This window comes from Schistocerca serialis, chromosome 8 (genome assembly GCF_023864345.2).
Source record: "Schistocerca serialis cubense isolate TAMUIC-IGC-003099 chromosome 8, iqSchSeri2.2, whole genome shotgun sequence".
In the NCBI taxonomy this organism is placed as follows: domain Eukaryota; kingdom Metazoa; phylum Arthropoda; class Insecta; order Orthoptera; family Acrididae; genus Schistocerca; species Schistocerca serialis.
The window spans coordinates 314,932,950-314,957,535 of NC_064645.1; the positions used below are offsets into that span (position 1 = coordinate 314,932,950).

The 24,586-nt window shown below is 45.5% G+C and overlaps 1 protein-coding gene across 4 annotated transcripts in view; it reads right to left on the reverse strand.

Moving 5' to 3' along the window:
* Positions 1-22,233, reverse strand: part of LOC126416477 (myosin-2 heavy chain-like) — a 123,907-nt gene extending 101,674 nt beyond the window's left edge. For all 4 annotated transcript variants that reach the window (XM_050084215.1, XM_050084214.1, XM_050084213.1 and 1 more), the window contains exons 1-2: positions 22,086-22,233; positions 21,294-21,467 (exon numbers count right to left, since the gene is read on the reverse strand). In XM_050084215.1, the coding sequence (XP_049940172.1) occupies positions 21,294-21,467; positions 22,086-22,091 (180 nt within the window). In that variant the 5' untranslated portion in view covers positions 22,092-22,233. The remainder of the gene's footprint in view (positions 1-21,293; positions 21,468-22,085) is intronic.
* Between the last annotated feature and the right edge of the window lie 2,353 nt (positions 22,234-24,586).

Here is a 24,586-nt window from a genome sequence, read left to right on the forward strand (position 1 = left end):
ATCTGTAACTAACAACAGATTTTAGCCTTCCGTAATTATGTGAATGTATTTTAACTCACTTCATAGCTCCCCACCACAGAAATCAGTTTTATTTTTGTTTGACGTGTGACAAATAATCGAAGAGAAAACAGCAAAATCACTACACGTAAACACGGGTTGCGTGGAGACTACCCACCTCCACATTACAACTCAGTCTGCTCTATGTATCAGTCCCATATCTACAATATTTCTGAACCAGGGTAATACTAGATAGTGGCACCCCCCCCCCCCTTTTCCATCGACGGTTTGAGATAGGACACCAAAAATTTTAAAAAATCGACTTAACTGGGCATTTACGAAGAAAGAGAAGAAAACAAACAGTGTGAGTACAGTTTTTGTTTCCCGTTTCTTTGTCCGTCATCCCGCCTACACAGAGCTACATTTTTAAATCTGTTTCATTATTAGGCTCTATCAATTTTTCTAGTTCCACATAAGATGCATTGACTTGGAGCCCTTTCTGACTGGCCCACCTGCATGTTATGAACTACCAAATACCATAAGTCAGTTGCCTTGTTTAATTAGTCTGCTGCTCTGGTTTTTCCATATGTGTTTATTATATTCCACATTTCTAGCACAAACTATATAATAATTTTATTGTTAATAACATTTGTTTTCAATAAACAGTAAAGGAAACAAAAAGGGAAATTAGAAAGGCGAATTATAATTCAGGGAGAGGAATTAATAACTGTGATGTTCCCCACTGACATTTTAACTCTGTCACAGTCATCTGCAATTAGCTGATGTGACTTACCAAACTAAAGCTTCCAGCGCTTTCGTTTGGTAAGTCACATCTTTGTTTTATATATTTTCAGAGTTCTTTATAGATATACCGTAGTTCTAGAGTTCTCTGCACAAAGTTGCAATAGTTATACAGGATTTTACGAAGAAAACAATAATACTTGGAAAAATTTAAATCTTGGACAAAAAATTGCCAGATTTGCAAAAAAAATTAATAATCACAATTCTGAATAGCTCCTAAAGAGCTCTACAGAAAACACTAATGACTTTTTTGTGCAGATAATACATTATAAGATAACTGCGATGATAAGTGGTCCATTTGCACAGTCATGTGAAGCTGGCACCCGCCTTTCAACATATATAAATATGATATAGTTCTAGAGTTCTCTGTCAAGATTTTTAATTGTTCCATAGAGTTTTGTGGAACAAAACACGAGTGCAATTCTGAATAGCTGTGAAGTTGGCAACCAGTTTTTCAGGGTTATTCATAGTTATGCTACAATTCTAGAGTACTCTATACAAATTTTGAATAGTTCTGTAAAATTTCACAAAAAATAAAATAAAAAATAAAAAACTGTAGAAACTGGGAAAATTTTAATGTTGAAAATAATATATGACAATCTGGGAAAATAAAATTGCGATCACAATTCTGAAGAGCTCGCCAAGTGTTGTACAGGGAACCTTAATGATAGTTTTTGTGCAGTTAATAGTTTATAAGATAACTGAAGTAATGTGTGACCCATTTTTACTACACAAAACATACAGACTCACACTAGTGTTCTGATGACAGTTCCGGTCATCGTTCTGGATAGCACCCCAAGAGTTTTATCGAAAAACCTTATGTAATTTCTTGTGAAGATATTTGCAATTGCAATAATATGGGACCTGTTTCATTAATGTATTGCTTTTCAATCGCAAGTTGAGCATTGGTGCCCTAGTTGTGATAGGAGCATGTAGGTACAAGTGACTAAAGTCTTGGACACGGAAAGTATGAAGCACTAGGAAATTCTGGATAGAAATCAGGAGTGGGCCTCTGAGACCCCACTCGTATAATGTGGCGAGGATATGATGTCACCAAGTCATGTCATACGCTTATCATAAAGCAAAAATGACAGCAACCATGTGTTGGTGTCTGGAAAAGGCTGTTCGGACAGCAGATGCTAGGGACACAAGATTATCAGTGGTAGAGCGACCCTGGCGGTAGCCACCCGGACATGGAGCCAGTAGGCCATGTGACTCCAGAACCAAACCCAACCGCATCATATGTTCCAGCAGCTTACAAAGAACATTGGTGGGACTGATGGGCCAATAGCTATCCACATCAAGTGCATTTTTACCGGGTTTGAGTTGAGCACCAGAATGATGGTGCTCTCCCGCCACTGCGATGGAAGAAGCCATTGCACCACATCCAGTTGAAGATGACGAGGAGACGTCACTTGTGGTCAGGTGAGAGATGTTTAATCATCTGACTGTGGATCCGAGCTGATCTGGGAGCTGTGTCGGGGCAATGTGCAAGGGCACTGAGAAGCTCCCACTCTGTAAATGGGGCATTATAGGATTCACTGTGGCATGTAGTAAGCGAGAGGACTTTCCCTTCCAGTCGCTGTTTGATGTTAATGCCAGGGACACCTGTTGGGATCTGGTACCCAAAAAGACGTCTGATCTTCGCCCAGACTTGGGAAGGTGACGTATGGCACCCAATGGTCGACATGTACCTCTCCCAACACTCCTGTTTCCATCATTTTATAAGCTGGCGAATGTGGGCACGGAGCCACTTAAAGCCTATTAGGTGCTCTAGGGAAGGGTGCCGCTTATGTTGCTGTAGAGCTCGCCGACACTCTTTAATTGCCTCAGCGACTTACAGCGACAACCAAGGGACTGTCTTTCGCCGGGGGCACCTTAAAGAACAAGGGATCGCGTTTTCCGACACAGAAACAATCGTTGTGGTGACCTGCTCAATGACAAGATCGATGGCACCAGGTGGAGGAGATTCAGCAGTGACAGCAGTGGTGAAGGCTTCCCAGTCTGCCTTACTGAAGACCATCTGGGTAGGCGTCCATGGGCATGATGCTGGGGGAGTGACAGGGGGATGGGGAAGTGGTTACAACCACAGAGCTCGTCACGTGCTCTTCAGTGGATAGATGGGAGAAGGCCAGGACTCTAAACCGAGAGATCATTGCCAAATATGTGCCATGTGCCACACTGAAATGTGTGGGGGCACCTGTATTTAAGAGGCAGAGGTCGAGTTGTGACAGTAAATTTTCGACCTCCCTACATCAGCCAGTAAGCATGATGCCACCCCACAAGTGGTTATGCGCGTTAAAATCTCCCAAAAGCAGGAAAGATTTAGGGATTTAATCAATTAGTGCAGCCAATACGGTCAGGGGTACTGCACCATCTGGAGGAAGATATACATTGCAGACAGTTATTTCCTGTGTTGTCCTTATCCTGACAGCCACAGTTTCAAGAGGGGTTTGAAGGGGCACAGGTTCACTGCATACTGAGTTCAGGACATAGATGCAAACTCCACCTGACACTCGATTATAGTCGCTACAGTTCCTGTAATATCCCTTATAGTCGCGGAGGGCAGGGGTCTGTACTGCCAAGAACCAGGTTTCTTGGAGGACAATGCAGAAAGCTGGTGTAAGGCTTAACAGTTGCTGTAGCTCAGCCAGGTGGTGAAAAAAACCGCCACAATTCCACTGGAGGATTACGTGGTCATGAGACTGGGAAGGCATGAAACACTCAATGAGGCAGTCTACGCCTCAGGGTCACCTGCTGCCACCAGATGAGTACCTGTGCAATTGACATCCATTGTGTCTGAGGGCCCATTTTGATCTAGGTCTTCAGCAGACGCCAGAATCTCCACCTCATCCTCAGACACAGAGCTTGTAGGTGGTGGTGGTGGTGGTGGTGGTGGTGGTGGTGGCGGCGGCGGCGGCAGTCACTGCAGTGCCTTGGTTCTTGGGCGTCTGTTTCTTGTTAATTATCTCTCGCTACTCCTTAGGTTTGTTCGGCTGGGAGGGCTTCTTTGATGCAGTCTCAGGGACTGAGGAGGACCGTGAAGTCCTACGACCAGCTACCTGTGATTGCTTCAGCCACTGGCAGGTATCAGCTTTGCCACTGGTAGGAACCTAGGAAGGGAGTGACCCAAGGGATCCCTTCCTGGCGAGAGGAGACAGAAGATTAATGCTTCTCCGGCTGAGAAGTGGGGACTGACATCCCTGATGGTTGGGGGAAGGGGGAAAGGAGGGTTGGGGGGGCGGCAGGAGTGTTGCTCCTTAAGTACTGAAGTAGGTTGTGCAGGAGTAACAGGGAGGAAAGTGCCCCCCACCATCAAGGGGAGAGGTGGAGTTTGACAGCTCTGAGAGCCAACTGTAAATGGGGGAATGGAAGATGGTAGAACAGATGTAGCGGCGGCATAGGTTGACGACATATGCACAGCATGTAGCCAATCATATTTCCTCTTAGCTTCAGTGTAGGTCAGTAGGTCCAAGGTCTTATATTCCATTACTTTTCTTACTTTCTGGAGAATCCTGCAGTCTGGCAAGCAAGGTGAATGGTGCTTTCTGCAGTTGACACAGATGGAAAGCGGGGCACAGGGAGTATTGGGATGTGAAGGATGTCCACAATCCCGATAGGTGATGCTGGAAGTACAGTGGGAAGACACATGGCCAAACTTCCAGCACTTAAAGCGCCGCATCAGGGGAGGGATATGTCGCTTTATGTCACAGCGGTAGACCATCACCTTGATCTTCTAGGGTAATGTGTCATCCTCGAAGACCAAGATGAAGGCACCAGTGGATGCACAGGACAAAATGGACAATTCGCCGCTCTAAATCAGTGCACAGCTCATCGTCAGACTGTAAACGAAGGTCCCTGTGAAACATTATACCCTGGACCATATTTAAGCTCTTATAGGGCGTGATGGAACCAGAAACATCCCCCAGCTTGTCAAAGGCAAGCAGTGCCCGTGACTGGGGAGAGGACGCTCTTTTGATCAAGAACAACCCTGACCACATTTTGGATAAGCCTTCCACCTCCCCAAAATTGTCTTCAAAATGCTCCACAAAAAACTGAGGTTTCATTGACAAGAAAGATTCCCCATCAACTCTCGTACATACGAGGTACCAGGGTGAATAAGCTTCACAGCCATCATTAGCCTGGCTTTCCTCCCATGGTATGGCCGGAAGGAAGGGAGGGAGGGAGGGGGGGGGGGAATTTAGGGTCATATTTCTTAGCACTGAAGTTAGATCTTGACCGTTTAGGAGAGTGCTGGTGTTTGACCACCAGCAAGAGATGCTGTACTACACTTCATGGCGTGTCATCCGCACTGATGCCAACCACTCCGACAAGGGGCCCTCCCCACAGGCGCCACCCAACTGCAGCAAAGGCCACCTGCCAGGATGACCATTGTCAGGAGTCCCGTTGCCCCAGGGTGACAGACATCTACTCCTTGGTATACGTGGGGAGTTAACGGCACAGTCATCAGCAGAGCGATCCCCATTTGGTCAAGGGGCTACAACCAACAGGGTACATGGCGGCCCCAACACAACTGACTGGCTACCGTGCTGGATATCAGGTGCAAACAAGCTAAGAAGTCCATTATCGTCGACAGCGCAGAAAGCGATACCGCACAGAGGATGGAAGGAAACTCACCCAGGAGGGTTACCTTGCCCGACAGCTGGAGAATGAGCGGAAGTGCAGTTTCATGTCGATGAAGGATAGGAGAGGTCTCAGTGCATGATGGATACTATGCACCATGCAAGGTGCCCATCCCCAATTGGCTCACTCTTCAGGAAAATTTTGAAAAATGGAGGACAAACCCTACAGGGGACCATCACATAAAGGCTGAAATTTGTGACACTCCTTTCAGTCGCCTCTCATGACAAGCAGGAATACTTCGGGCCTATTCTAAGCTCCGGACCCGCAGGGGGACCCTAGTTTGGATCCACGGATCAGATTGTGTCTCTAACGAGCGAGGCCACACATAGGTAGCACACTGGGAAAAAAAATGACACTTGCGCAAGAGACCTCGCAGGTCAGCAATTCACACTGCATAAGACTGCAAGGGTGCCTATGGTGCTGGTCAAGCTGTAACTGTGCCACCAGCACATGGGTTCGGCCACCAAAATACTGTGTGAGCAACTGACAAAGTTCGTCAAAGTCACATTTCTCAGGCTCGGTAGGGGGCTTCAAATTCCGTACAATTTTGTATAATCCTGTACTCTTGGACATTAATGAGGCAGCCTTATCAACTGGATTGACACTGTGCCTTACTTGCCAGTGCAGCAAGAATGGCCACAGGTAATATTCCCAACTTTCCATAGACTCATCGAAGGGGGAGAACAACATTGGGGTGGCATGGAGAAAGCTACTCCGCCAGTGCCTGACTCATTGTCAGCACAGCATGAGTACGGAGCAATTACGCATTCTCACTGAAGAGTTCCTGCATCTGCTCCTGCTGAAATTTCTGTTGTTACTCCTGGAGATGCAAATACTACTGCCAGCATTGCAAAAATGTCAGGTCTATGATGGCCACAATTTAACACCAATGAAAAAGGAAGAAAGAAAAGTATCACATACGTAAGGTCACCCTACATCACACTTTTATATCTGTGCAAGGCTTGACAATGCCATGAACCATCACTGTTGGCACAAATGTAAACTATATGAGCTGAGAGCAGCTCAGCAGCAAAGCTGTGAGTTGGAACCAAAAAAAGGGAACATAACTCTACATGCGAGTCACTCTACTGGGGGGCAGAACAATGAAACAAAGTGTAGAGACAAGCTAACAGATAAACACAAATGCAAAAAATGTTTACTACTGTCATTAGCATACAGAAAAAGAGCATGGCTTGAGGCGAGCGATGATCAGATGTAGGTTAGTCCTACTGTCATCAACACATAAACACCTGAGTCAGTCACTTTGTCCTTGCCCCACTTCATGTGCGCCCGCATCCTAGCATTCTGAACCACCACCGCCACCACGTGGTATTCCTGCCAGCTCATCACCCTCTAGTCATGCTCATCCCACAGCACTTTTTATAAAAAATGATTCATGTAATGGCAAATTTATTTGAAGTTGCTATAGGCAACCCTCAGCAATTTTTTTTTCCATGTGTAAGTGATCCATGTGACTAGTTTGGCAGAATAGTATCTAGTGTGTACCTAGTTTGGTTTAAATCGATCCAGTGATTTATGAGGAAATGTGGAATACATACACATCCATTTCTATAACCCATAGATCATAGCCCACTATTCAAGTTCAGTAGAAAGATAGATGTTAGCAGCTAAACAAACATAACTTTCCCATTATCAAGCATAGATGCAATTGTTATTTTGCTTTCCTCCAACTGGTTAGATCCAGCTTGTTATTTCCTGCCCTGTACCATGCTCAAGAGTAGACCTGGCACCCAATGTCCTAAATTATATGCTCCATATATTCCAATCCGTGTCTGCACTACAATTTTTGCCCCTTGTGGTCCTCTAGTGCTGCAGAAGTGTTGACAGTAAATACAATTCATTTGTTCAGCACAACATAATCAATTAATTACAATGTGTAATCATAAGACTGCAAGAAGCATCTATATCTTTTGTTTTTAGTTTGACGCAGGGCAAAGTATCAGAGCTTACACTGCACACACAAAAAGTAGATGGTTCACTGTTCACAGAAGTAATTTCCTGATCATCATCATCATCATTTAAGACTGATTATGCCTTTCAGCGTTCAGTCTGGAGCATAGTCCCCCCCTTATAAAATTCCTCCATGATCCCCTATTCAGTGCTAACATTGGTGCCTCCTCTAATGTTAAGCCTGTTACTTCAAAATCATTCTTAACCGATTCCAGGTACCTTCTCCTTGGTCTACCCTGACTCCTCCTACCCTCTACAGCTGAACCCACAAGTCTCTTGGGTAACCTTGCTTCTCCCACTCATGTAACATGACCCCACCATCTAAGCCTGTTCACCCTGACTGCTACATCTACAGAGTTCATTCCCAGTTTTTCTTTGATTTCCTCATTGTGGATACCCTCCTGCCATTGTTCCCATCTACTAGTACCTGCAATCATCTTAGTTACTTTCATATCTGTAACCTCAGCCTTATTGATAAGGTAACCTGAATCCACCCATCTTTCGCTCCCATACAACAAGTTGGTTGAAAGATTGAACGGTGCACAGATAACTTAGTCTTGGTACTGACTTCCTTCTTGCAGAAGAGAGTAGATCGTAGCTGAGCGTTCACTGCATTAGCTTTGCTACACCTCGCTTCCAGTTCTTTCACTGTGTTGCCATCCTGTGAGAATATGCATCCTAAGTACTTGAAACCGTCCATCTGTTCTAACTTTGTTCCTCCTATTTGGCACTCAATCCGTTTATGTCTCTTTCCCAGTGACATTACTTCCGTTTTGGAGATGCTAATCTTGATAACGTAGTCCTTACTTTTCTGATCTAGCTCTGAAATATTACTTTGCAAGGCCGGCCGATGTGGCCGTGCGGTTCTAGGCGCTTCAGTCTGGAACCGCGTGACCGCTACAGTCGCAGGTTCGAATCCTGCCTCGGGCATGGTTGTGTGTGATGTCCTTAGGTTAGTTAGGTTTAAGTAGTTCTAGGGGACTGATGACCACAGATGTTAAGTCCCATAGTGCTCAGAGCCATTACTTTGCAAACTTTCAATTGAATCTGCCATCACAACTATAGTCATCTGCATATGCGAGACTGCTTATTTTGTGTTCACATATCTTAATCTCACCTAGCCAGTCTATTGTTTCCAACATATGATCCATAAATAATGTGAACACCAGTGGAGACAGGTTGCAGCCTTGCCTTACCCCTGATACTACTCTGAACCATGAACTCAATTTACTGTCAACTCGAAATGCTGCCTGACTATGTAAAGACCTTTAATTGCTTGCAAAAGTTTGCCTCCTATTCCATAATCTCGTAGAACAGACAATAACTTCCTCCTAGGAAGCAGATCTACAAAGATCTACAAAGCATAGATACAATTCCCTGTTCCACTCTTAACACTTCTCCATTATTTGCCGTAAGCTAAAGATCTGGTCCTGACAACCTCTAAGAGGCCTAAACCCACACTGATTTTCATCCAATTTGTCCTCAACTAATACTCGCACTTTCCTTTCAACAATACCTGTGAAGATTTTTCCCACAATGCTGATTAAAGAGATAACTCTGTAGTTGTTACAATCTTTTCTCTTTCTATGTTTAAAGATTGGTGTGATTACTGCTTTTGTCCAGTCTGATGGAACCTGTCCCGACTCCCACGCCATTTAAATTAACCTGTGTAGCCATTCAAGACCTGACATTCCACTGTATTTGATGAGTTCCGACTTAATTTCATCCAGCCCAGCAGCTTTATTGCACTGCAATCTATTGACCATTTTCTCCACTTCCTCAAATGTGATCCTATTTCCACCATCATTCATATCCCATTGTACATCGAAATCTGAAACATTACTGATCGTATTTTCACCTACATTGAGCAACTCTTCAAAATATTCCCTCCATCTGCCCAACGCATCAACAGGATTCACCAGCAGTTTTCCTGACCTGTCCAAAATACTTGTCATTTCCTTCTTACCTCCCTTTCGAAGACTGCTAATTACACTCCAGAATGGTTTTTCAGCAGCTTGACCCAAAGTCTCCAACCTATTTCCAAAGTCTTGCGAAGATTTGTTCTTGGATGCTGCAATTATCTTTTTGGCTTTGTTTCTTTCATTTCCTGATGTCTCAACAAAAACCATCTAATTGTGCCACTTCGTATAATTGTGCCACTTCGTATAATTGTGCCACTTCGTATAATTGTGCCACTTCGTATAATTGTGCCACTTCGTATAATTGTGCCACTTCGTATAATTGTGCCACTTCGTATAATTGTGCCACTTCGTATAATTGTGCCACTTCGTATAATTGTGCCACTTCGTATAATTGTGCCACTTCGTATAATTGTGCCACTTCGTATAATTGTGCCACTTCGTATAATTGTGCCACTTCGTATAATTAGTGCTTTGCTTGTGTCACTTCATATAATTAGTGCTTCTCGTTTCTTATCTTTGTCAAATAAATATTCAGCACTCTCTCTCCCTCTCTCTTTTTGCTTTAGGGCGCAAAAAAACTGTGGTCATACAAGCCCATGTCAAAACTGTAGAACACAAAGACAGAGAGGAGTTAAAAAACGACTATACGTCAGTCCCAATTGACATAATAGAAGACAACTAAAAACAGGCACGTGGAAAAAGTGCTAAAACGACACCACACAGAAATGGAGGTCCAAAACTAAAAAATTAAATGGCCTTTGCCACATTGCTTTGGCAGATAAAAAGTAAGATGCGGTCAACAGCCATGCGTCATTTGCTAAAACAGCCAATAACTCCGACGGCAAACCCAAACGGGGATATAAAAGGTTAAAAAATGGACATTCCATCAGGAAGTGGCAGACAGTTAAAACTTGAGTGCAATGTGCACAAAGTGGTGGGGTAGCACCACTTAGCAAATGAGTATGGCTAAAAAGGCAGTGCTCAATACGCAGCAGAGTTAAAATAATCTCTGCCCGGCGGGAGGGCCAAGAGGTGGTCGTCCAAGCCGCTGGGAGAGGCTTAATAAGCCGGAGCTTATTCCCGTGAAGGGAGGACCATTGGCCACGCCAAAGCAACACCACCTCCTGACAGACGGCAACAGAGAGATAATTGGAGGGAATATAGGTACTCGTAGGCTGAGGTACGAGGACTGCAGCTTTAGCAGCCTCGTTTCCTGGCAGACCGACATGACCAGGAACCCACAGAAACATCACACTGGCTCCACCAAGAGTGAGCAGTTGACAGTTTTCCTGGACCCGCTGCACTAAGGGATGGGCAGTGTACAGCACACACAGACTTTGAAGGGCACTGCGAGTCTGAGCAGAAGACACAACTGAAAAGTCTGTGTCACCGGATGTACTCCATGGCCTGCTACAAGGCGAAGAGCTTGGCTGTAAGACTGAGCAGTGTGCCGGAAGCCGAAATCTAAAGACATTGGTGCCAATGATGAAGTCACACCCGACCACACAGTCAGTCTGAGGGCCATCAGTGTATACAAAGGTAATATCGGGAAGTTCCATGTGAAGGTCGTGAAACTGAAGGCGATAAACTGAGGCTGAAGTAGTGTCCTTAGGAAGCGAATCAAGGCCAAAGTTAACATGGGCCACTTCACGAAGTCAAGGTGGTGAAGGGTTCAGATCCACCGGGAAAAGGTGCAGGTAGTGTGAAGTTAAGGCGCCGTAGCAAGTGCAGAAAGCAGACTCCACGAGATAACACATAAGGACGAGCTCCATACTGACGATCAAAGGAATCATCAAAGGAGGAGGCATAGAATGGATGGCCACGCAGGGCAGACAAACGGCTTGCATACCTGCTGAGAATAAAGTCACAGCGGTAGTACAACGGTAGTTCAGCAGTGTCAGCATACAGACTCTCAACCGGGCTGGTGTAAACACTGCCCGTGGCCAAACTGATGCCACAATGATGGATAGTGTCAAGATGGCGTAAGAGGGTTGGGCGTGCAGACGCATAAACAAAGCACCCATCGTCGAGTTTCAAACGGACAAGGGAGCGGTACAAACAGAGGAAGGTGGTTCGATCGGCACCCCAGGAAGTACAACTGAGGAACTGTGTACAGCTGGCTGCCAGGTAACATACATGGGAAGACCAAGAGTTTCCTATCGAGCATGAGCCCGATTTTGTAGAAGGACAAAATGCCCAAGATGTAAAAATGGTGGGAGAAACCAATTGCGGTTGGTTGGTTTGTGGGATTGAAGGGACCAGACTACTAGAGCCATCAGGCCCTTTTTCCACAAACTTTAAACACCCACAAAGAATAAGAACAAACAATGGAGATGACAAGAGATGACACAGCACAAGAAAGAGACAGACAGAGACCAGAAAAAAGGAATTAAAATCACACCAAGTGTGACAGTGGTTGGCCGACCACAGAAACAAAAAATGAAAAGCCAACCACCAAGAAACGCACTAAAAACCCCAGTCTAAAATCGTAGGCCAAAGGCCAGACTCAACACAAAAAAAGGACAAACACTTAGATCAAGCGATAAAAACCCCCTGCACAAATAAAACTCAAAACTAAATCTGCCATCGCAACATCATCTGATAAAAGTGCAGGAAGAGTATCAGGCAGTGCAAACATCTGCCTGAGCGGAGTTAAAAGTGGGCAGTCCAACAAGATGTGGACCACCGTCAAAGCTAACCCGCAGTGACATAAAAGTGGGTCCTCACGGTGCAATAAATAGCTGTGTGTCATCGAGGTGTGGCCAATGCGCAGCTGGCAGAGGACAACAGAGTCCTTGCAAGAGACACACAAGGAGGAGCGCCACAAACCGGTAGCCTCCTTAACGGTCCGAAGTTTGTTGGGTGAAGGAAGGGGGCGCCATTCTTCACCCCAGGTGCGAAGTACCTTCTGCCGCAAAACTGACCTGAGGTCACTCTCCGAAAGGTCAATCTCCAAGGCTGGTGCTCTGACAGCCTGTTCGGCCAGCATGTCAACACATTCATAACTTGGGATGCCGGCATGACCCAAGGTCCTCACAAAGACCACAGAGCGGCCACAACGGGCAAGAGTATGGAGGGACTCCTGGATAGCCATCACCAGATGAGAGCGAGGGAAACACTGGTCGATAGCTCGTAAACCGCTCAGGGACTCACTACAGATAACGAAGGTCTCACCTGAGCAGGAGTGGATATACTCTAGGGCGCGAGAGATGGTGACCAGCTCGGCAGTGAAAACACTGTAGCCAGCCGTCAATGAGTGTTGTTCATAATGATCCCCTAGAGTAAGAGCATAACCAACATGACCAGCAGCTATCGAGCCGTCAGTATAGACAACGTCAGAGCCTTGAAATGTGTCAGAGATTGAAAGAACGCAGCGGCAGAGGGCCTCAGGAGGGACTGAGTCCTTCGGGCCCTGCGCCAAATTGAGCCGAAGGCATGGGAGGGGCACACGTACAGGGGTATACGCAAAGGGGCCCAGAAAAGAGGTGGAAGAGGGAAAACCTCAAACCCACAGAGAAGAGCTCTGACGTGAACCGCAATTGTACACCCTGACTGGGGCCGCTGTTCCAGAAGACGGACGACCAACTGAGGAAACAGGAGACGATAATTGGGATGCCCGGGCAAGCTACAAACATGTGTAGCATAAGCGGCCAGTAATCGTTGGCACCGGAACCGCAATGGAGGGACACCTGCCTCCACAAGTATGCTGTTGACAGGGCTTGTCCGGAAAGCTCCAGTGGCGAGTCTGATCCTACTGTGAAGGATGGAGTCCAGCAACTGCAATGCGCAAGGGGATGCTGAACCGTAAGCCAGGCTCCCATAATCTAGACGGGACTGAATTAACGCCTGGTACAGCCATAGAAGGGTAGACCGATCAGCAGCCTAGCTGGTGTGATGCAAGCAACGGAGAGCGTTAAGGTGCTGCCAGCAAATCTGTTTAAGCTGCCGAATATGAGGGAGGCAAGTCAACAGAGTATCAAAAACCAATCCCAAAAACTGATGCATCTCCACCACAGCAAGAGGTTTGCCGTCAAGATAAAGCCATGGCTCAGGGTGAACAGTGTGTTGATGGCAGAAATGCCTAACGCAGGTCTTGGCATCCGAAAACTGGAAGCCATGAGCCACATCCCAAGAAAGCACCATGCGGATAGCACCCTGCAGTTGCCATTCAGCAGCTGCAATGACAGTGGAGCTAACAGATAGGCAGCAGTCATCAGCATACAAGGAAGCTGAAACAGATGTTCACACCGCCACAGTGAGCCCATTAATTGCAATTAAAAAGAGGCAGACACTTAAGACAGATCCTTGCGGTATGTCATTCTCCTGAACTTGGGAGGAACTATGGGAGGCCACAACTTACATGCGTAAAGAACGATGCGACAGAAAATTTTTTATGAAAATTGGGAGCAGACCCCGAAGACCCCAACTATGAAGCATAGAGAAGATGTGATGCCGCCATGTCATATCGTAAGCCTTCTGCATATGAAAAAAAGATGGCGACCAGATGCTGACGGTGGGCAAAGGCTGTATGGATGGCAGACTCGAGGTACACCAGATTATTGGTGGCAGAGTGGCTCTTATGGAACCCACCCCGAGACATAGCCAGAAGACCCCAAGACTCAAGTAGCCAACTCAACCTCCGGTTCACCGTGCATTCAAGCAACTTACAAAGAATGGTGGTGACGCTAATGGGGCGGCAGCTGTCCACCTCCAGGGGTTCTTGCCAGGTTTCAACACGGGAATTATAGTGCTTTCCCGCCATCGAGATGGGAACTCGTCCTCAATCCAGATACAGTTGAAAAGGTCTAGGAGGCGTCGCTGGCAGTCCACCGAGAGGTGTTTGAGCATCTGACAGTGGATGCTATCTTGCCCGGGAGGCAAGTGGCTAGGGCACTTTGGAATTCCCACTCACTGAACAGAGCATTGTACGAATCAGTGTGGCGCGTGTGAAATGAAAGGCTCCGACGTTCCAACCGCTCTTTCAGGGAGCAGAAGGCCAGTGGGCAATTTGCAGAAGCAGAACTCTGAGCAAAATGCTCCGCTAAGCAGTTTGCAATTGTGTCAGAGTCAGTGAAGTGCAGGTAAGCTGACGGGGGTCCGAAAGCCATAGTTGCCTGATCTTGGCCAAAACCTGCAATGGAGAGGTACGGAGGCCAATGGTGGAGACATACCTTTCCCAGCACTCCTGCTTACGTGGGCGAATGAGGCAGCAGGCTCAGGCACGGAGCCGTTTAAAGGCAATGAGGTGTTCCAATGAGGGATGCCACTTGTGACACTGGAGTGCCTGCCTGCGATCTTTAATCGCCTCGGCGATCTTGGGCGACCACCAAAGCACAGTTCTCTGCCGAAGGGACCCAGAAGAACAGGGAATGGCAGATTCTGCTGCAGTAATGATGCTGGTGGTGACCAAGTGAACCACCACATCAATGGTGTCAGCCTTATTCATAGCCCATCTGCAGAGTGACGCTGTGGCAGTGACAGAAAGATCGGAAAGTGGTCACTACCGCACAAGTCATCATGCACACTTCATTGGACTGGACAGATGGTAATAGGCTATGGCTGCAGATCGAAAGGTCGACGGCTGAGTACATGCCATGTGCCACACTAAAATGTGTGAAGGCACCAGTAATTAAAAGAGAAAGGTCGAACTGTGACAATACTTGCTCAACAATGCTGCCTCGGCCTGTTGCCACTGATCCACCCTACAGAGGGTTATGGGCGTTGAAGTCGCCCAGTAACAAAAAAGGTGGCGGCAATTGGTCTATCAGCGCAGCCAGGACATGCTAAGGGACATCACCATCCGGAGGAAGATGGAGACTGCAGACAGTAACAGCCTCAGGCGTCCACACCCGAACAGCGACAGCCTCTAAAGGTGTTTGTAGAGGGACAGACTCGCTGTAAAGAGAGTGAAGGACATAGATGCAGATGCCACCAGATACCCTCTAATAAGCTGCCCGGTTCTTATAATAACCACGATAGCCACGGAGGGTGCGGGTTCGCCTTGTTGGAAAGCAAGTTTCCTCATGAGCAATGCAGATGAAAGGGTGAAGGCTGAGAAGTTGTCAGAGCTCAGCAAGATGGTGGGAAAAAACCGCTGCTGTTCCACTGGAGGATGACATTGTCCATGGCCGAGAAAGGCATGAAGGGACCAAGGAGGCAGATTATACTGCTGGGTCACCTGCTGCCACCAACTGAGTACCGACAGGAACGACATCCATCATGTCTGAGGGACCAGTGAGATCTAGATCCTCAGTGGACGCCAGAATCTCCACTGCGTCCTCAGATGCATGGCTTGTAGGTAGCGGTGGAGTGGGTGCCACCATGATTTCCTTGGTCTTAGGGGTCTTTGACTTCGATTTCTCACGCTGATCCTGTGGTTGCCCTTGCTGGGAGGGCTTCTTTGATTCAGTCTCCGGGACCGAAGAGGACCGCGAAGCCCTATGACCAGCTACCTGCAGCTTCTTCAGCCCCTGACAGGTGTCTGGATTGCCACTGGTAGGAACCTGGGAAGGGAGCGACCCAAGGGATCCCTTCCTAGCGAGAGAAGGCGAAGAAGACTTACGCTTCTCCAGCTTAGAAGTGGGGACTGGTGTCCCCGATAGGAGGGGTTGTTGCTCCCAAGGTAGGTGGTGCGGGAGCAACAGGGAGGGGAGAGCCCCCCCACCATCAAGGGGGCAGGTGTGGTCCTTCGGCTCTGAGAGCTGCCTGTATATGGTGCAACCTGTAACAGGAGTGACAGTGGCAGCATAAGATGACGTCATGCACACGGGATGAAGTGGTTCAAATTTCTGTTTAGCCTCAGTGTAGGTCACTGGGTCCAAGGTCTTGTATTTCATTATTTGCTGTTCCTTCTGTAGAATCTTACAGTCCGGCAAGCAAGGGGGATGGTGCTCTCCGCAGTTGACACAGATGGGAGGCGGGGCACACGCAGTATCGGGATGGGATGGACGACCACAATCGCGACATATGACGCTGGAAGCACAGCGGGAAGACATATGGCCAAACTTTCAACACTTGAAGCACCGTATCGGGGGAGGGATATATGGCTTAGCATCACAGTGATAGACCATCACCTTCACCTTCTCGGGTAATGTGTCACCCTCGAAGGCCAAGATGAAGGCATCGGTGGCAACCTGATTATCCCTCAGACCCCAGTGGACGCGCCAGATGTAATGGACACCTTGTCGTTCTAAGTTGATGCGCAGCTCGTCATCGGACTGTAAAAGAAGGTCCCTGTGGAAGATAATGCCCTGGACCATACTTAAGATTTGGGGGGGCGTGATAGTAACAGAAACATCTCACAGCTTCTTACAAGCGAGTAATGCTTGTGTCTGGGCAGAGGATGTTGTTTGTAGCAAGACTGACCCGGACTGCACTTTTGACAAGCCCTCCTCCTTCCCGAACTTGTCCTCTAAATGCCCTACAGAGAACTGAGGCTTCATGGACACAAAGGATTCCCCATCAGCTCTCGTACAGACTAGATACTGGGGTGAATACGTCTCGCTGTCATTCGTAGCCTTTCGTTCCTCCCATGGTGTGGCCGGAGAGGGGAACGATTTGGGGTCATACATGTGTGCATTACAGTGAGCCCTCTAACACTTAAGAGACTGCTGGTGGTTGGCCACCATCAAGAGAAGATGTGTCACACTTCATCGCGTGTCATCCACCCTGATGCCACCTACTCTGACCAAAGGCCCTCCCCGCGGGCGCCACCCAGCCACAGCAAGGGCCACCTGGCAGTCCCGATGCCCCAGGGAGAGAGGCATCGGATATTAGGTGGCGAGCGGTCCATGGTCGTCATCAGCGCAGAAAGAGACACTGCTGAGTGCATGGTGGAAATCGCACCCAGGAATGTATCCTCGCCCAAGAGATGGAGAGCGAGCGGGACTGCAATGCAATGACAAATAAGCTGGCTAAAGGTCTCAATGCACGATGGACTCAACGCACCAAGTAAGGTGCCCTTCCCCAATTGGCTCGCTCTTCAGAATAATTTTGAGCTATGGTCATCACAGCCAAGAGGGGACCATCACATAAGGGCAAAAATGTTTGAGTCTGCTTTTAGTCACATCTTACGACAGGCAGGAATACCACAGGCCTATTCTTACCCCCTAACACGCAGGGGGAACCAATTGCGCCGCCAGAAATTTATACAGAGAGTTTTGTCAGTGGAAAAGCGTAATCCGATGCCGGTGGGAAACAGGCCATTATAGGGTTACCGGCAATAGCAAAGAGGACGATGCTCAGGACGGAACCCTGAGGCACACCGTTTTCCTGGACAAAGGTGTCCGACAAGGCAGGACCCACACATACCTTGAAAACTCAGTCTATAAAAATCCCTGAAGGAAACAGGGCAGGCAGCCACAGAAGCCCCACATGTAAAGAGTACGGATGAGACTAGTTCTCTAGCAGGTGTCGAGGCCTTCTCCAAATCCTGGCAGGGTCACAGTCTGGGATTTCCGCAGAAAACCATTCATGACATGGGTGGACAAAGTAACGAGATGGTCAACTGCAGAACGCCATGCTCGAAATCCACACTGTTCATTCGTCATTAAATTGCGAAACTCGAGCCACCATACCTGCCGGGCATGACTAATATGTTCCATCACCTTGCAAACACAGCTGGTAAGAGAGATGGGGTGGTAGCTAGAAGGAATGTTTTTGTCCTTACCAGGCTTATGTATGGGTATGACGGTGGCCTCACGCCAGTGTCTGGGAAATGTGCCCTGTGTCCAGATGTGGTTGCATGTGTGAAGCAGAAAGTGCTTGCTCGCAAGAGAAAGGTGCTGCAACATTTGAATGTGGATGGCGTTTGATCCTGGGACAAATGATCAGGATGAACTGAGAGCATGATTGAGGTCCCTCGTAGCAAAGGCAGCATTGTAGCACTCACGATTCAGAGAAGAGAAGGGTATTGCCCGAGCCTCCACCACTCATTTCTGGTGGAGGAAGGCAGGATGATAGTGGGAAGAGCTCGAAACTTCCACAAAATGGTGGCCCAAGATGTTGGAGATAGCAATAGGGTCCACGATAATGCCGTCTGCTACTGTCAGGCCAGAAATGGGGGAATGGATCTTGGTCCCTGAGAGCCGTCGGAGGTTGGGTCACACGACGCAGGTGGAACTGTTAAATGCACTAGCGAATTAAATCCAGCTAGCTCATTTGCTACCTCAAAGACCATGACAACACTTTGCATGCATCTATTTGTAATTAATGCAGTTAAAAATGCAGAGAGCACATCTCTGTGTGCGAATTGTATCGCGGCATACCTCAGTCCACCAAGGGACTGAAACACGATGTGGTGAAGAGGAAGTGCAAGGAATGGAACATTCTGCAGCAGTAAGGATAACGTTGGTGAGGTAGTCCACTTGGTCATAACAACTGGGGAAATATTGTTCTTCGAAAATCACCAGGGAGAAGTAAAGCTCCCAGTCAGCCTTAGTAAGGTGCCATTTGGACGTGCACGCAGATGGGGGCAGGAGTCAGCAAACAGAGAGCACGTGGGAAATGGTCACTCGAGTAGGTGTTAGAAAGAGTGGACCACTCAAGACGAGGGGCAAGCTGGACAGTGCAAAATAATAGGTTCAAATCGGGATAGGCATGCAAGGAGTTGGAAGGGAAAGTAGGTGCTCCAGTGTTAAGGCAGAAAAGGTTAAGTTGGTTAAGGAGGTCAGCCAAGAGGGAACTCCTCTGACAGGCCCTGGGAGAACCCCAAAGGGGATGATGCGTATTAAAATCACCCAGTAGCAAAAACGGGGGAGGAAACTGCCCAATAAGCTGAAGGAAGTCTGCCCTGGTGCCATCAAATAATGGAGGTTTAAGGTACAGAGGAAAAAAGTCAGGCGGGGAAGGAAAAGGCAAACTGCAACAGCGTGAAGATGGGTAGTCGGGGAGATGGGATGACACCCCCATGACATGAAATGCCGACCTCAAGGGGAAGGTCAAAGCAGTCGTGAGGGCGCAACTTCATATCCTGTAATATGTTTCCAAATTTTCAGTCTCTTTTCTGGTTTCGTCATAGTCCACAATTCACTTCCATGTAATGTTGCATTACAGATGTAGATTCTAAGGTATTTCTTTCTCAAATTAAGGTCAATAACTAATACTAGAAAAATATGCATGTATCATCTTCTTATGCCTTTTAGTTCCATCCATTTCACATTAAGTTTACTTACAAGGCAGCAGAATTCCACCTCTGTCTGCTATGTAGTCCACAATTTCCATAAGTTCATTGCAGATCTCATTTCTACTACCACATACTTTTGTGTATTTGATTTATTCCAAATAAATGCTATGTGCTTAGCAGATGACTCATTCGATTCAACAGGCACTGTAATTCTTCCTCACTTTCATAGAGAACAGCAACACCATCAGCAAATCTTATCACTGATATCCTTCCACTCTGATCTTTAGTCTCACTTCTGAACCTCATTACCACAAGGAAAGCATTATTATTTTTTTATTATTATTACTTCTGTTTATTAAAGGTTCGGATACATACAACCACAGAAGTAATTAAGATCCACACTATCTTGCTACCATATCTTTTTTGAACTGTATTGTTTGTTGACATGTTGCAAGTGTAACATTAATATAGTTAAGATTTGCCGAACATAACACACTGCACCACAGGCAGACTTCAGTGCCAGGACGTCTGAGCATACACAGGCCATGCAAGACGGAGCCCTGGCACTCATACAGTATGATGGTTTCAGTGGGCTGTCCCAGTGCAGTGATCTGGTTCCGATAAGACTACTCACTGACACACACAAGTCTAATTGTTCAGTAATGTTATTCACAACAGGCTGCCCCTGATGAACTAATTTTTTCACGCACCGGACAACATTTGATACAACTATATGTCTGTCAATTTGAAATTTATATGAAAACACTGTACTTTAATTCTATTTATTGAATTAATGCTACTGAAACGTGAAAAATGCAAATTTTATACATGGAGAATGGAGCCATGTGTGGCATGAAAAGCGAAACTGATAAAGCCACCAATATCATGCACCGTAAGTTTTCAGCAAAACTGTTATAATCACAACCAATGTAACAACTGTCCCCTCAGCCAAAGAGTTTGGCAACATATTTCAACATTGCCAAACTTTACCAGAGCTTTACTCACAGCTGTCTCTGCAAAGACCCGACTGGTTCCGAATGTCGAAGCGCAAAATCAACAAACTCGGTTTAAACACTAATCATGTGTCAGCAGAGCCCTCAAAGCTTTCAGTCAATAAAATTTGGCAGTTCCTCTTTCTCCCTCCTGCAATTCACAGAGTTGAGAGGGTAGCAGGCTTTGAATAGCCATACCGTCAGCAGTGTGGATGGTTGAGCAACCCATTCTAATTTGTTCACCATAATGCAATCCAACAAGAGCGTTACCTTGTTAACGGTTTTTCCATGATTGAGTATTTGACCTCTGACATTGAAAATCTTTGTGAACATCACCTTGCCTGCCTTGTGCACAGCTTTGAATTTTTTCGGAAGGCAATGCACCACATTCACATTCCTAGATGCCTCACTGTGTTACCCAAAAGCAGTATATTAATGGTAGGCAACGAAAACCTCATAACTCCGGTTTGCTACATGTGTAACCATACAGTAGAAACCTAGTTATTGACAGATTAGAGAAATCAATGTAGTTTCAAATCTCTCTTTGATAACGGAGTTACCAGTTACTGGAATTACGAAGCTTTCACAGACAGCTGGAGCTATGAGGTTTTCATTGATTCCATTGACATGCAAATTTCAACCTGTTTGGTCGCTAGAATGTTTCATACCTTTTCATTTGGAAACTTGTTACAAATAAGGATGACCGGACATAGCTTTCAACTGTCGTTACTCTGACCATAACTCCAGCGTGCTAATCACTGCGCTACTTCTCTCGGTCGTGATAAAGATGTTGCAAAAAATTACCATGAAGTAGGCTACTGGGTTGAAACATCAGGCACTCACCTCTTTATTCATTTCAGCTAGTTCTGTCTCGTGTACCTTCTCAGTGCTTGCTTCCAGTTTATCTTGCTCCTCATTTTCCACCTCTAAAGGTGTAATAACATTCTGCATTCCTTCATTCTCATTTTTTAAATTTGATAACTGTAAACATAGCCTCTGAACTTCATGCTGTTGTTCCTATACAGGTAACAGAAATCAAAAACAAAGTAAAACCACAAGATATAAAAAAGAAAACATGGCACCAGATTTCAGAGGTCAATAATTTTGCAAAGAAAGTAGGTTAATGGCCTTCAACGCAGTCTTCACTTCACATAATGAAATTGGAATTTTCTAAATCTTTCTTCCCTCACTAAAGATGAAGATTCCACACCCCACCTCCCTCGAAAAATCAAGTGGCTTTACAAGCCTTTCACTAACGCAGATGGCGTGGAATGGTTAGTACGTGGAAGTGGACCGAACCCTGAAATACTGGTTGTGATGACAGCTGCAGAATTGGTAAAACTAAACTTTCGCTCTTTTCAGGCTTAACTTGACTTAATTTAATCTCGCGCACTGAAGCATGTACAATTATGATAATATTTAACATTCTAAAGTTTATAAGGTCTAATAATTTTCATTGATAAAGTTATATTATTAACAAGCAAGTTCCGACGATTATTTTCTGAACTTTGAAATCCTTATACACACCACTACCTAGTCTCCAAATTATGTAGCATAAAATCCCCGTAGTAACATATTACAAACAAAATTATTCTCTATGATCATCCGAAGCACATCACATACACAAAATTTTACCTCCATATCCTGTTATGAGTCAAATGTCACAACAACGCTACGTCGCTAAACAACAAAGTTCAAATGTAACCACCAAACGATAACGTCATCCAAAGATTTTACTAATCAAAGACTTTCCTTTAAACACCACTGACTACATTGGAACCACAGTCATAGAAATGTATGTCCTTGAGTGTAGAGATGTTTCGAACTCGTTCATTCCAGTGAACTACTTCATTCATTTCACTCTTTGCCGTGAAGCGTTCAAATGAAGTAGCTCATTCGTGAAGTACGGAAGCCTGTCAAAGTTGCCCAGTTCGCCGCTCAGCCGCTGCTACGCTCGCTTCGCCTCGCTCGTACAATGAAGCTTCGTAATACTTCATAATTTTAACAACAGATGGCCGAACTATGTAGTAACGTGCACGCAACGTTTTACGCTCTTACAGCGTCTGAGTTAACTTAAATAGAGCATGGTCGAAGGGGACAAAGGAAAGATAAACAGAGAAGCCTGTCACATATAAAGAAGGTATTACATTTAATCTTGCTCGAAATTTTCTCATGAAGCGTCCAAAAAAGTCTTTATCTGCCAAATGAAATATTATTTGTGGTATTCATGAACTGAAAAATAGGGCTACCAACGAAATGCAGTCCAATTTTATGTTCCTTGTAAAATTTAATCCAAAATAGAATGAGTATGTTTACCACTGTCACAGTCTATATACCTACGTTAAGTAATTATTCAGAAGTTTTCCTGTAGATTTTATTTTTGTTGAGAATAATAACCCTCCAGATTCAAAATGTAAACTGTCACCTGTAGTCATTGGTACGATTTCAGGTAAAATCCCTCTTTCAGTGTTATTAACAAACCTTTTATTTTCATGTGGGCTGTGCGTGCTCACACAGCCAGCCCCTTCGTTTATATCTTTAATATTCATTTGTCTGCAAGCGCTGCCAACGGTAGGCTACCCGTAGACGCGAAGTATAACTGCACAAATAGTCACAAGTAATGTCAGCACTGCACGTAGCAGCTGACGCTGCTTTCCCCTCGCCCCTCGCCTCCCAACCGCTCGTAAACCTATCTTTCCCCACAAACCCCGCGCGATTCGTCGACAGGCAGTAGAGGGAGGACTGAAGTGAAGGGAGGATGAGTGACGTAGCGCCGATGTAGTGGGAGAGGGAAAGAGAGTGAGTGAACTAGAAAAAAGTGTGGAGTGTGCTATCCCTGAAGAGTTTGAAGTACCAGTACATTGAAATTGAGTGGTTAGTTCACACTTCACGGAAGTGAAGCGTTCATTTGAACTACTCATTCACGAGCTCCCCATCACTACTTGAGTGGAGGAAAATTGGAGCTCTGAGATGCGACAATCTAAAGAGGGATTCACACAGTCAATAACATTTTCAAACCGACAATATATTGACTGACTGAGGGCGCGTATTGACGTATTGTTAATATAGATGAGACACGAAATCTCGTAGGAGGCAGGCGACTGTGATTTTATTATCCTGTAGTACTGTATTGGAGCCGAATAGGACGCGTCAGGTAAGTCATAAAGCAGGTGGAAAATGACTTTATTAGTCAAATTTCTCATGTGACGTGTTTCGGATTTATTTCTAGAATCTGATATCGAAGTGCACAAAGGGTACCAGGATACGAGCAATTCTAGATGTATATTAACATATGGTGACTACTCACTATTCTGTCAGTCAATGTTAAATTACAGATTTAGTAAACATGCGTCAAGTGAGGACTATGGATAGTAAAGTAATTTTTCACTGGTTGTGTGACTCTTTTGAGGCGACCTATTGAGCTCCAATATAGTACTATAGTAGTGTTTTCTCAGTACTGCAAATATAGACGAGCGATATTAATCGCCTTAAAATTTTTTTAGCAATTTCAATACATATTGAACGTATGGCGTCAAGCGTCAACAGTTTGACAGTATTCTTCATTCCGATGTTGACACAGCTTCATGAACAGTCACATGGCGATAGTGTGCACTGTTTTCAATTCGCCTTCGTGGATATCACATCCTAGATTGAGTTTTTCATATAGTCTTCTAACACAAAATAATTTTAATAATTTTAAACATAAACCATACAAGAATACTACTCATATAATATAGACAACAGGTTACAATAAGATTTAACTTGACCTCGTTGCGACACCGACCTTGACTTGCTTTATCAAAAAACTGAAAACACTTTTAATATACTTGAGAGAATAATCATTACATGTAACATTTTAGGATGGTCAACAGAGCATTCTCTACGACAGTCCTGACTTTATTAATTTGAATATACAGTAAGTCTGTAGGTTGGTGAATTATATTTAACATAAATTTAGGAAAAGGCTTCCACTTCGTAAAGCAGTCACCTCATATAATCTCTCGTCCACTGTGATTGCTTCTCTCAATGGCGCATTTTGTTTTCCTATTTTATCTAAAATCAGCATTAATAACTTCTCATATCCTGCAGGATTCGTCGGAAATTTAATTAAGAAATCTTTTGGATCAATAGATCTG